This window comes from Prorops nasuta, unplaced genomic scaffold, assembly GCF_024137725.1.
Source record: "Prorops nasuta isolate Cenicafe-Biocafe unplaced genomic scaffold, Cenicafe_Pnas_1.2 PNAS00007, whole genome shotgun sequence".
In the NCBI taxonomy this organism is placed as follows: domain Eukaryota; kingdom Metazoa; phylum Arthropoda; class Insecta; order Hymenoptera; family Bethylidae; genus Prorops; species Prorops nasuta.
Window position 1 is genome coordinate 4,110,090 of NW_027116804.1, and position 14,278 is coordinate 4,124,367.

Genomic DNA, 14,278 nt, shown 5'->3' on the forward strand with positions numbered 1-14,278 from the left:
GGTAAAGTTTGACGTGTGTAATCGTGGGGTTAAGGATCTCTTTATAAGAATGTAGATCACGCGTGTCTCCCTATCACATTCCTCAGGCTCTGATTGCACATCGCTGACACACGGTATTCCGGGAAAGATACAAGAATTAGCAAATGATGAACGCTACTATATACACTACCTTCCAAAAGTTTTAAAACACCTAAGTAAAAATTTACGAACACTCAATTATATGTGTCTCTAATTGAATAAAATGTATAAAGCACTACATGGAATTAAGAAAAAAGTTATTTGAAGGACTTTCAATTTGTATGTATGAAATTTAATGGTACATCCTTTTATACTATTAAAATTATAATAAGCTTATAGTATAAACTTAAAATATAAATATAATTTAAAATAGTGTAATTATATGTAAAATTAGATAATTTTAAGATTTTTTTAATCTCTTTCGAATGAAATATAGATGAAATAATTATGAATATTATTATCAGAGCTATGGTTCTTTTAATATATATGTTCGAAATCAGAAGAAGCAGAAAAGCTCAAGGACCGCCAGCGTCCGTGCTCACTCTTTCTTCTATCTATCTTGCGTTCAGGAGCTGAACTGAACACCGATATCGCGCTTGGGCGAACCCTCGAATAGTTCCTCCCGACCGTTTCTCCCTTCATTTTCACAATTTCCTAGAAATAAGCATAGCTACGCATAGCCCCGAATGTTTACTTTCTATAATGTCTAAACAGCCTTTTTCGATAAAATCTGTTTTTACGGCTCAAAACAGCATTTTACTGATTGCATGTCTGGGCTTCTATACCCGTCTCTCTCGCTCCGCGGCGAGCCAGCGTGCCTCGTAGGCACTGGCACGCCGCGGTAGCGACACTGGTTTCGCTCGGCCACCAGGTGGCCAGCACCACGATCGCTCTCGCTAGCGAAAATTGCATCGCACAACTATATAGATGGGTCCTTGATAAGGACCCATCGCAGCCTAATCACGCTCGACAGCAGCTCAGCAGCAGCAGCGACAGCAGCAACGACAAGCTCCGCCTCTTACTTTTGAAGCCTTCCGGCTACAGCGCCTCTACGGCCACCTTCGCCTCAACGGCAACCAGCGCCTCCACGGCCAACCAGCGCCTCCACGGCCAACCAGCGCCTCCACCAGGCCATCTACGCCTTTTTAGGCATTCTTTGCTTCGGTTTTTGTAAGTATCACCAAACCACCCACCGCCATCCTAGGAGAGGACTTCCCTCCTGCGGCCTTCCACTCCCCTCTCCTACCCCCTCAACACTGCCTTCCAGGGGCTCGCCTGGAACAGTGTTCCTTAGTTCTCTTCCAAGGCTCTCGAGGAGTCGGGTAGTGGGAGGAAACCTCTCCGAGGCAAATTCCCTAGGACTTCTGACGGCAGGAAATTCCCTAGAAAAACTTATAATTGCGCGGCACCTTTAAAAGTGCGAAAATCTATCTTTGTAAATTGCGTGAAACACATTACGTGCAATTTTATTGTAAAACTTTGTATATATTTATTTATTTATTTTAATAAACCACCTCTTGTCAACCGACAATTTTTCGCTCTTTTTATTTAAGGCAAACCTTCCCATTGTTCCTCAACAGATTTCTAGGTTAAGTTTCGGCGCACCATTTCGTACAAATTTTTGGTCCTTCGAGCCGGATATCCGGCAAAACGTTTGAGTGCATTTGGTGTTGTCGGCTTTGCTTGGAGCTGTTGGTGAATTTTGGTTTTGTTTTGAGTAAGAATTCGAGATGTCGAAGACAGAGGACGTTTTCGAGCTTATGGCTCTCGTATCTACGCTCCAAGGCGAGTTCAGCCGCTTTTTAACAAACATTAAAAAACGCGGCGTGAAGAATTTTACGGTTCCTTTCCTTGAAGAACGTCTAGCCACCATCGGGAAACGGTTAACGGAGTTACATATAACTCATGCCAAGATTTGCGCAGCATTTAAGTCTGCTGATTTCAGTAAATCTGAATATGTTATACGTGGCACTTACGACTTAGCATTGGATGCGTTTGATGTGGCAGAAAGTTACATTTTGGAACAATTAGAGAACTTACGTTGTTCGGAAGCAGCCGGGCCTAAAGCATCAGCAGCCGATGTTTCCAACATTCGTCTTCCAATAATTGACTTGCCAAAATTCTCAGGGGACTATTCAGAGTGGTCAACTTTTTTTGAAACGTTCCGCTCTATTGTACACGACAATCCAGCTTTACCGGGAGTTCAAAAATTCCATTATTTAAAAGCTAGTTTAAAAGGGGAGGCTGCTTCAATCATTCAATCATTGGCGGTCACTAGTGAAAACTATGCCGTGGCTTGGGGTATTTTAGTTTCGCGTTATACCAACAAACGATTGATCACAGCTACTTTTTTAAATAGAATTACTCAAGTTTCAGTAGCTCATGGGGATAATTTGAACTCACTTAAAACCATTCGGGATTCAGTCGCTGTAGCATTAGACGCACTTAAGGCCATGGGTTATTCGGTCGATAGATGGGACCCTCTGATAGTACACATTTTAACCAATAAATTGGACAATTCATTAAGGTTAGAATGGGAGAAATTACTAGGGAGCAGTACGGACTACCCTACTTACGCTCAATTTTTGGAATTTTTGTCCTGCCATATCAATACGCTAGAATCAATCGGCGTAAAACCAAAGACTTCTAGAAGGGAATCAGAAAAAACGTTCAAATCACATACAGCCGGCGTCGATAAAACAAATTGTGTTCATTGTGGAAGCAATCACTTGATATACCAATGTAAGGACTTCCTTGCCTTAAGCCCGAATGCTTGGTCTAAATTCGCGCTTTCGCAGAATCTTTGCATAAATTGTTTGCGTCCAGGACATAGTTGTACCTCGTGTAATTCTTCGTCGCGCTGTCGTAAGTGCAACAAATTGCACCACACATTATTGCATTTCGAGAGGTTAGGCACCGGGGGGAGCAAACCTAAGGAGACTACTCCTTCGTCGCGAACCGCCGTGGATCCTGAACCTTCTTGTTCAAATGCAGTTTCACATCTGAGCATAACTGATACTAGATCGGTTCTTTTAGCTACTTTCTCTGCTCGAATTGAGACCAACGATGGTTCTCATGTACTGGTACGCGGTTTAGTTGATCCGGGATCTGAAACGTCATTCATCACGGAAAACTTAGCTCAACAGATTCACGTTAAACGTAAACGTATCGCCGCTACCATTTATGGAGTCACAGGAGACTCTGCTCATACAGTTCGGGCAGAAACCGAATTAAAACTGCATTCTATCGCTCGTCGTGGTCTTTCTCTGGATGTAACTGCGTTAATTTTGCCGAAAATTACGAGTTACACTCCGCCGACGTATTCTCCGTCCATGTTTCCACAACTTCGCGAGCTAGAATTAGCAGATAACTTCGCAGCTACTAAAGCTCCAATAGACATACTATTAGGAGCCGATTATTTTCCTGCGTTGATCGAAGGTCCGGTAATTCGTTCTCCAGATCGATCTTTAGTTGCACAAAAGACGATTTTCGGATGGCTCGTTTCTGGGGTTCTGCCTAGTCCGGTCCGACATAGCGCGTTAACCGTTCATCATTGTTCCGGCCTCGAAAAAACGCTTCGTGACTTCTGGGAACTGGAAGAAGTTCCAGAAGTAAAATCCGTGTCCACAGAGGACTCTCTCTGTGAACAGCACTTTGTAAATACTTTTTCTCGTACTCCTTCCGGTCGTTTTGTCGTAGCATTACCTTTCCGGTCTGAGGAATCGAAACTTAGTTTAGGGTCTTCTTCCCGCGCCGCGGAAAAGACATTATCACGCATACTCCGTAAATTGGAGAGGTCTCCCTCTCAGGAAGATAGCTATTCTCAATTTCTACGCGAGTATCAATCTTTGGGACACATGTCTCCCATTAACTTAGATTCCGGTTTTCGAGTCTTTTTACCTCATCACGCGGTTTTTAAGATAGAAAATCAGAAGGAGAAGATTCGCGTCGTGTTTAACGCATCTTCTAAAACCTCGTCCGGTGTCTCGCTCAACGATACGTTGTTTATAGGCCCCAAGCTTCAACAGGATATCACACGTATATTAATGAATTGGCGCGCTTTTAGACACGTGGGTGTGACAGACATCGTTAAAATGTTCCGTCAGATACTTGTGCGCTCAGAGGACCGCAAGTATCAGAACATTTTGTGGAAGACTGAATCTGGTGGGATTCAGGCCTTCGAACTCAACACGGTGACGTACGGCACTGGGCCTGCGCCATTCTTATCCTCGCGTGTCTTACGCGAACTAGCATTTTGTGATGGAAGGGACTTTCCCTTGGCACAAAATGTTTTGCTCAATTCTACGTACGTAGATGATATCCTTTTTGGTGCTCACGACACAGAGCAGCTAGAAGCAACCCAGGATCAACTGATTCGCCTATTGGCAAAAGGAGGATTTTCCTTGAGCAAATGGGCATTTAGTGAGTCACGGTCTTCCGTGAATGAGCCATCCGAACCGCGCGTTTTCTCTGAAGACCCTTCGGATTCGGGTAAGATTTTAGGGATAGCTTGGGATCATGTACACGATCATTTCCGGTTTTTCGTGTCTCCATCGTCGATACTCGTTCTTACCAAGCGCGTTTTGCTGTCTGAAAACGCCCAAATCTACGATCCGTTGGGTTGGATCTCACCGGTAACGGTCGTTTTAAAGCAACTAATGCAATCAACCTGGTTGCTAAAATTAGCGTGGGATGATGAGATTCCAGATCCTATTCGTTCGAAATGGCTTGCGTGTTATGATCAACTTCAGGATCTACGCACCCTGCGCATCTCACGGTGGACTGGTCAAACTCTGACTACGATCAAACGTGAACTCTTAGAATTTTGCGATGCGTCTGAACTCGCTTATGGAGCCGTAGTGTACGAAAGAATTACTGCATCCAACGGGCAGATTTCAGTACATTTAGTTATGTCTAAAACCAAGGTCGCGCCGATCAAGACTACATCCATCCCGCGATTGGAATTGGTCGCTGCCGCACTATTAACCAAACTTATTCTTCATGTGAAACGCAGTCTAACCGGAGATCTCGATTCTATTACGTGTTACTCGGATTCACAAGTTACCTTGGCTTGGCTAGCTAAACAACCGGTTAATTGGAAGACGTTCGTAGCTAATCGCGTATCGCTTATCCAAACGCAACTTCCGAATGCCAAATGGCACTATGTAAATACTAAACTCAATCCCGCGGACCTCTGTTCACGCGGAATCAGCGCCAAACAGCTCACTGAGGACTCACTCTGGTGGCAAGGGCCAGCATTCCTTCGTGAACAGCCTACTCATGACATTCAGGTTTACGAAACCTCTGAAGAGAGTCGCAAAACCAATCTGAACGTTCACGTGGGTGTCGATCAGTGTTGGTTTTTGGATAAATACTCCTCTTGGCATAAACTCGTTCGCGTTATGGCTTACGTCATTCGATTTGTCAATCATGCACGTAAACAGAGTACGCACTCGGATTTAGCCTTCTCGGTCTCCGAAGTTCGTTTTTCTGTCGAAACTTTAGTGAAAGTGGTGCAACGAGCACAGTTCGCTAAGGAATTAGCCGCTTTACAGCAAGGGGAAAGGGTCCCCACGCGGTCAAAGTTGCTTCCTCTCTATCCAACACTGGATTCCCGTGGAATCTTGAGGGTGGGAGGTCGATTACGGAACGCGAATCTTTCGGAACACGCGAAACATCCGATCGTACTGCCTGAGTGCCATCTCGCGTCCATTTTAATTCGCCAAACACATTTAGATACTCTTCATGGGGGACTTCAGTTAACATTGGCTACACTGCGCCAAAAGTTTTGGATCATTAATGCTCGCAACCTTGTCAAATCGGTGGTTCATAAATGCACCTCATGTGTTCGTGAACGCGCTAAATTAGGGGTTCAACTCATGGGTTCTCTTCCGGCAGCTCGGGTCTCCCGGAGTTTCGCCTTCGAGAACACCGGAGTGGACTATGCCGGGCCTTTTTCCATTAAACTTCATCATGGTCGCAATGCAAAATCGGTTAAGGGGTACGTAGCAGTTTTTGTGTGTTTGGCTACTCGCGCCATTCACCTTGAACTCGTGTCTAGACTCGATACCGAGGCCTTCCTCGCCGCGTTAGCTCGATTTATCTCTCGTCGCGGAAAACCTGCCGCAATTTACTCGGATAATGGCTTAAACTTTCAAGGGGCAGATGCTGAACTTACGCGCGCTTTCAAATCATCATTAGAGATCGCTCGCTCTCAAGACACTGAACCGATCAGTGAAATCGAATGGAAATTCATTCCTGTCGCAACTCCGCACTGGGGCGGTTTATGGGAAAGCGCCGTTAAAAGCATGAAGCACCATCTCAAACGATCTATCGGTGTTTTCGTGCCTAATTTTGAAGAAATGACCACACTCCTCTCGCGAATTGAGGCCTGCCTCAACTCTCGTCCGATTTCTCGTATGCACGACGATCTCGAGTCGCTTGACGTGTTGACCCCAGGTCATTTTCTGATAGGACGGCCGCTTTTAGCCCCCCCGGAATTCGCCACGCTTGATCTTCGCGAGTCGACTCTCAATCGGTGGCAATCCGTTACGAAAATATCAGAAGTATTCTGGAAGAAATGGTCTTCAGAATACCTTCACACTTTACAAAATCGGCCTAAATGGCAAAACGCTAACATGGACTTTCAAGTCGGAGATATCGTTCTCGTTAAAGTTCCAAACAATCCGCCTCGTACATGGACATGGGGTCGGATACTAAAACTTATTTCTGGGGTGGATGGGCTTGCTCGTGTTGCCACTATTAAAACAGCAAAAAAAGAGATACAACGCAGCGTTTCTCAACTTTGCAAGCTTCCTTCTTAAACCACTCTCTCTCTGTCTTCACTTCTCCTCCTAAATAGCCTTCTCTTATGGCCTCTTGGGACTTCCCAGGTCGCCATTTTGGTTTTTCTTCTGAACTTTCTGGGACTCCCCAGGTTGTTCCTTTCCTGTTCCGGGTTTCCTGGGACTCTTCAGGTTGCCGCCATACCGTATCTGTTTGTGAGTTTCTCCTCAAAAGGTTCCCAGCAACTTATGGTTTCTTCTACTCACTACAGTTTCAATTAATTCATGGCGGACAACCCGTGGGCCCATTTATTGGGCGTAGGGTATAAGGAGGAGGAGGAAGATGACGTTTTGGAGCTCCACGCTCCTTTGGAGGAAATTGACCTCCAGAAGGTTTTTGACCTGGAAGAGAGAAAGGAGGAAACCCCACCACCACCAGAACCGCTCATACGACCACGGCGACAACGCCCTACCGTCGCGTCCACCGTGAGCATTGCGCCGACCAACTGGGCTGGAGGAGTTCTCCACGATCCCAGTGCCAGGGAAGTCGAGCGCAATGCTCACAAAATCATAATCAGGGCCTTTGGTCAAGAAATCGCGGTGCCATTCATATCGGCATTGAAATGCCGCAAATGGAAGGCCTGGGCCCCTCAGGGTAAAATTATCCTGAAGTGGTCTCCCACTCTTGCCCTGAGGGGTGCCAGCCTTCTCCTGAAGCCGAAGCACTGAGCTTCACTCTTGTTATTGTCCCTATCTGTTTTATATTTTTTTTTTTTTTTACTTTATTCTGTTAATAAAAATTGTTTGTTGTCTATACAACTTCTTTTATCCTTATTTTGACACCATCGTGTCAACGGGGGGAGTTTGTTCGAAATCAGAAGAAGCAGAAAAGCTCAAGGACCGCCAGCGTCCGTGCTCACTCTTTCTTCTATCTATCTTGCGTTCAGGAGCTGAACTGAACACCGATATCGCGCTTGGGCGAACCCTCGAATAGTTCCTCCCGACCGTTTCTCCCTTCATTTTCACAATTTCCTAGAAATAAGCATAGCTACGCATAGCCCCGAATGTTTACTTTCTATAATGTCTAAACAGCCTTTTTCGATAAAATCTGTTTTTACGGCTCAAAACAGCATTTTACTGATTGCATGTCTGGGCTTCTATACCCGTCTCTCTCGCTCCGCGGCGAGCCAGCGTGCCTCGTAGGCACTGGCACGCCGCGGTAGCGACACTGGTTTCGCTCGGCCACCAGGTGGCCAGCACCACGATCGCTCTCGCTAGCGAAAATTGCATCGCACAACTATATAGATGGGTCCTTGATAAGGACCCATCGCAGCCTAATCACGCTCGACAGCAGCTCAGCAGCAGCAGCGACAGCAGCAACGACAAGCTCCGCCTCTTACTTTTGAAGCCTTCCGGCTACAGCGCCTCTACGGCCACCTTCGCCTCAACGGCAACCAGCGCCTCCACGGCCAACCAGCGCCTCCACGGCCAACCAGCGCCTCCACCAGGCCATCTACGCCTTTTTAGGCATTCTTTGCTTCGGTTTTTGTAAGTATCACCAAACCACCCACCGCCATCCTAGGAGAGGACTTCCCTCCTGCGGCCTTCCACTCCCCTCTCCTACCCCCTCAACACTGCCTTCCAGGGGCTCGCCTGGAACAGTGTTCCTTAGTTCTCTTCCAAGGCTCTCGAGGAGTCGGGTAGTGGGAGGAAACCTCTCCGAGGCAAATTCCCTAGGACTTCTGACGGCAGGAAATTCCCTAGAAAAACTTATAATTGCGCGGCACCTTTAAAAGTGCGAAAATCTTTCTTTGTAAATTGCGTGAAACACATTACGTGCAATTTTATTGTAAAACTTTGTATATATTTATTTATTTATTTTAATAAACCACCTCTTGTCAACCGACAATTTTTCGCTCTTTTTATTTAAGGCAAACCTTCCCATTGTTCCTCAACAGATTTCTAGGTTAAGTTTCGGCGCACCATTTCGTACAATATATTACCTTTAAAAGGTTTCGGAAACATGAAATAAATGCTTACTGAAAATGTAAATTTTAATGAAAAATGGTATAATAGAAAAGCTTGTGATTTATGCACTCATAGCAAAAAACTTTTTTTCTTTACATTTTTAGTATTATATAAGCAACTGCAAAGTTAATTCAATTCCATACAAAGTATCATGTTTTAATTTAACAGCCATAACTTTATTCATAGCGTAGGTTCAGATATCTTCCAATTTTTCATGAAAAGTTTTTGAATAAAGGTTTCAATTCAATAATTTGAAGCAATCATATTATAATTATCTTCGTTCATGAGTGCTATTGTAATATACGTTAATGTTGGAAGAATTTACTGTTAGTTTTTCATAATTGTTCAAGGACAAAAAAATTAAAACTTACATTGAATACAAAACCTTGGAGAGGTCTTGAAATAACGTTTATAAAAATTTTAATTAGGTAATATTACCCATGATTCATCAAAACATATTAATTTTTTAATTTCAGCTTATATATACTTAGGTGTTTCAAAATTTTTGAACGATACTGTATATGGATTAACATTCTTGTACAATTTAGCAATATTACTAAAAATATAATGTTAAGTATTAAAATGACATACATACTCATTTTTTGAACCTAGGACTATATTTGGAAATTCACAAACAACTATAAAAATAAATGTAGTGTCTTCCCTAGGAGTAACTTCTTGCTAACAATGTCTGCTTAGTAAAGGTCTCCGCAATAAGACATATTACCATCTGAGGTATTGGTTATCTTTTATCAAGTTGTATAATACTTGATGCTAACTACTTCCTCAAAATGTATGTGAACTGTGAAGGCGATGGGACACCATGTTTTAACTGAAAATCAGAAAAAGGTAAAAAAGACGCCAGCAGTAATAATCGTATGCAAGTCGATGCTATGAGTTTCAATCATGACGATGGTCGTGATTTTTGTTAAGCAACATCCACTTGACCAAATTAAAGAAAAGAGTGGTGCGGCCACTTATAAAAAAGAGCATAATGCGGCGATTTCATTCTCTACTGTTTTGCTGCATATATTAATATCAGAAAAAATGGATGAATCCAAATACTTACACAAATACACATTCACACACATGTATATGTACGTTATTTATACATGGATGTGTTTTAATCAATCAAAAGGCCTAACATGCACATACAACAATATACAGAACGATGAGGTCACTGGCATTCATACTAAATTGTGCACGACTTGTACGTAATGAAATATACATCTTATCACCTCAATATAGCTAAATGTCTTCCATATTTGGCGCCTCCACCGAACTAATATGTTCGGTTATTCTCGGTCGAGGCCAGAAGTTGTATTCGGCGGCTATCGGTTACGATCGCAAGGAAAGGCCCAGCGAAGGAACAGTACGAAAAATCTTACGTAACAAGGCAGATCAACACAATATTACACAGCCAGTGACAACTATCAACCAAAAATATTGGTGTAAAATTAATTTATTACCCAAGTCTAATTAAAGTATTTAGAACATGTTTGTTCAGTCTGTAAAGGAAGTGCAGATTTCGTGGTGTTGCTAATAAACCACTAGTTCTAAAAGTCAAGATGGAAAGAAGAGTTGCAGATATAAAGTATCTTCGGGGAGTTTTCAACCGCCGATAAGGTCAAGGTGAGTGTAAATCGAGTTAAAGTCGTTCAAGGATTAAATTTAAGTTTCGCAAATTTTAAGAAATATTTTTTTTGTATTCCTTTATTAAGTTAAATTATATTACGAAACATCAAAAGCAAAAATTATTTTTAAAACTGCTATTATTTTTGTAACTTTTGCATTTATCAGGTTAGAAAAAAAGTTAAATTTTTTTTCTTTTCATTATTTCTAGTTACGATCATCGACCGGATCGAGCAAAAATATTTAAACTACATTCGCCGGTGCAACAGGAGAGCCAAAGAGGAATTGGACCAGCGAATGTTAAAGGATACGTCCTTCCAGGAGGATTTCGATTGGTGGGGCATCCGGTGGCTCCAGTCATGTGGCTGGGGCCGCGTAAACTACGGGTGGTCCGGATGGTATCCTACTAGGACGAAGGAAGAAATCCTCAAAATTCATAACATGTTATGAATAATCCGAAATATCGGAATTTAGTTAAGTTTAGTTTATAAGTAGGGGAAACCGGCATCAATTGTAACAAAATTCGCAAAATCGCAAATATCTCCTAAAATTCGGCGCTCAGAGATTCATTCAAATTTCATTATTATACCTGGCATTATTTTTGCACATATTTTGACATCTGATTTTTTATTACTAATAGAGAAACACGGATTTTTTACATATTTATATTTCATTGCACGTTGTTATAATTGGCACCCGGATGGTGTCAATTGTAACAGTACACACGTCGATTGTAACAGATGTGATATTATCAATAAAGCCATAAAACTTTTTTGAAAAAGATTAGGTTTTATTACTGCTATCAAATAAGCACATAATTATAGAATCACTCTCTTTTAACAAAATTTAATTACAACATAAAAAAAATGTCACTAGAAGTTGTTTCAATTATACAGAGTTTACCTCACAGTTTATGCAAATGTAAATAAAAGTATTTTTAGTGCACTTAGAATGTGACAAATCCTTACATTTTTGATACTGAATCCAGTCCTTCTTACTATGGGAATATGGTCCTGAGCAAACTATACAGATTGCTTCATTCTGTTTATCAGATGAATCTTTATTATTGTATTTCTTTTTCTCTTTCTTCTGCTTCCATTTTCCCTTTTCTGTTTTAATAGCAACTCTATTGCGCTTTCCGGTTTTTATCCTGCTCTTCTAATAAAAGTCTCTCTGGTGAATCGGTTAATATATATATATATATACACACAGCTGCCCAGTATAGTTGAGCAAGAGCGAGATGTTTTGCTATCGGAATTTTGACAGTAGGATTGGTTTTACGAAAAATTAAAAAATTTCGAATCTAGGATTTCATTTATAATTTTAAACGAGTAAATAAAAATATTGCTAACAATACGATGTCATTAGTAACATATTACAATCGACACTAGAAAGCATGTTACATTACAATTGACACCTTCTGCACTATTTACAAATTATAATGTGTTACAATTATAAAAAAATCTGAGAAAGTAAAACTATTCGAAAAGAAATTCCCTTTGGCCAAGCTCGCTGAGTTGGCTGAAAAGGATTTTGTCGCGCAGTGCTCTTCCTCGGTTAAAGAGAGTAAAAGAGTCAAGATCGGGAGCGAGTAAGAGGGTCGAGAAAACTATACCGCTCTCTCTCTCACTCTACAGCTATGCCGAACCCGACCGAGATCCAGCGAAGGCAGCCGAGGCACGCACGCATCGCTGTAATGGTCTGCGTGACTAGCGAGTAGCGGGATGAATGGGGATATCTCACCGTTACAACCGGCTGACTGTGTGTTAGTGACACTACGGTAAGCGTGGTGGGGAGACAATTCCGCCACAATCTAACAGCACTGATCTTAATTTGATTTTTATCCTGAATATAAAACTTACCAATATTATAAAATCCGTCAAACGTGCTGAGAATCACCCATTCTCATTTTTGTATGGAGTATGCTTATAACATTGTTGAAACCTGGATGATCTGATCTATTGTGCTGCTCCACCAAAGCACAAACTATTTCTTAAATCACCATGTACAGCAGAGTCCAAAACTGCCTTCTAACAATTAATATTTTCCAAGTCAGCACCTTTTATTTTTTATGGCAAAATGAACTCAGCTGCTTTTTCAGTGAGATCTGATCCAATAAAAGAATTTTGGTTATGGTACATCCTCTGGTATTCATTGAAATAAAGAATTTCACAATTAGATGCCACATAAAATCCACACTGTAAAATATAGTAATATAAATTCACGTGGAAAACTCACGTGCGAATCATACAAGCAAAACGAACACTTCGATGGATACTACATACGTCGCGTCTGCGTTGTGGCCATATTGGAATCTATTTCACACCTATAGGACCAACACATTCGAAAGAGCAAACGTAAAGGACAGAAGATAACGCTTAAACGTGTAAGAGTGAGAAGTCCGATGAAGACACCAAAATCTTGGTCGGGAAGAGAAAAAACGCTAAATGAAATTTTCTGAGCTATTAGTAGAACGTAATCTTGAGATCTCAGCATTGCGTGAACCGATTTAAACGTTTGCGGTCTCATTTGAAAGCTTAAATAAACATTATATAATAAAAGATTCAATAAATGAACCGATCGGAAAATATATCCATCGGAAAAATCGTGAGTCCAAACTTGGCTTAAAAGTAGGTAGTGTCACGCGGCTCTTTAAATTACTTGCCGCGTAATACTACCGTGTTACTTGATATGACTTTAAAAATACCTTTCCCTTGTACGATGACTGTGCCGATGTGATAGTTTGTTTACTTTATTTTGGGATTTCCTATTGAATTTAATAGTGACCCGTTGGTTTTAATGATATATATTATATGATCCTTTCTCATGGTTAAGTTATCCCTTGATATGATTATGTTTTTCTTCAAATTGTTGAGTTCAGGATCACCTGATTCTTTTCTTGCGTCATTCTCTGAGTTACACGAAGCACAGCTAGAGATCGATGACGCATCAGCTGACTCTACGTGGAAGTAGCTGGGAGAGTCTTGGAGATATGCAAATGGATTAGTCCGAGAATTATATAGTTCGGAAATGAAGAATAGTCATTTTCCTTGTGAGTAACCATTTCTTTAATCGTTTCGGTAGACGAATCTGCAAAGTTATCAAATCCAATTTCTTCTCCTGGTGTCAACAATGCATTGATAGGAGGGGCAACGGTAGTCTCTTTAGACCTAGTTAGCTCGGTTAGTTTTTTGGTTCTACGGAGAGGAGTGCTGGAAGGTATTTCAGCTTCGTTTGCAGTACTATAGGATGATGATTCGCCCATTTCTTGGGTTTGTTTATTTTCTAAGGTGAAGTCTAAGTTAAGTGTAATTTCACTTATACTTGATCGTGTGATCCGAAGAAAATCTATAAGCCCAGAATTTTGGACGGTGGGAAGGAAAGGTCTTTCAATTCACTCTCTGCTAGTTTTGTCAATGTTTATTTGTCCTTCCTTTACACATCGCTACTAATTGGGGACTGTCCTCACTCTCGTCTACGGTCGATCGTAAGTTTTGGAGTTTTCACCCTCTCCTCGTCGTACATAGCCTAACGATCCGCTATCGACGCTTACAACTCGGCCATTCTGACCCTTTTGACAGTCCCATGTCAACTCACTTAAATTTATTTTTATCTTTTACAGATGGTCTACTTATTATACGAACATACATGGCATACCTATTATTTACATCTTTACATACTAATTCCGCTACTACAATTATTTACAATGGTACACTTTCGTTATCGAGGATTAATATATCGCTTAAGGCCATTCGCTGCGACCACGCCCGTGTAGGGGGTCGAGGTCACCTGAAATCCGCTTAGATCGCTAACTA

The 14,278-nt window shown here is 41.7% G+C and overlaps 1 protein-coding gene across 1 annotated transcript; it reads left to right on the forward strand.

Moving 5' to 3' along the window:
• The first annotated feature begins 1,748 nt into the window (after window positions 1–1,748).
• LOC136774905 (uncharacterized) lies at window positions 1,749–6,842 on the forward strand. Its single transcript, XM_066729379.1, has one exon. It carries the CDS (start codon window positions 1,749–1,751, stop codon window positions 6,840–6,842), a length of 5,094 nt encoding a protein of 1,697 aa, XP_066585476.1.
• The last annotated feature ends 7,436 nt before the right edge of the window (window positions 6,843–14,278 follow it).

Coding starts and splice junctions, on each gene's coding strand:
- LOC136774905 (XM_066729379.1), top strand. CDS start 1,749: ATGTCGAAGACAGAGGACGTTTTCGAGCTTATGGCTCTCGTATCTACG.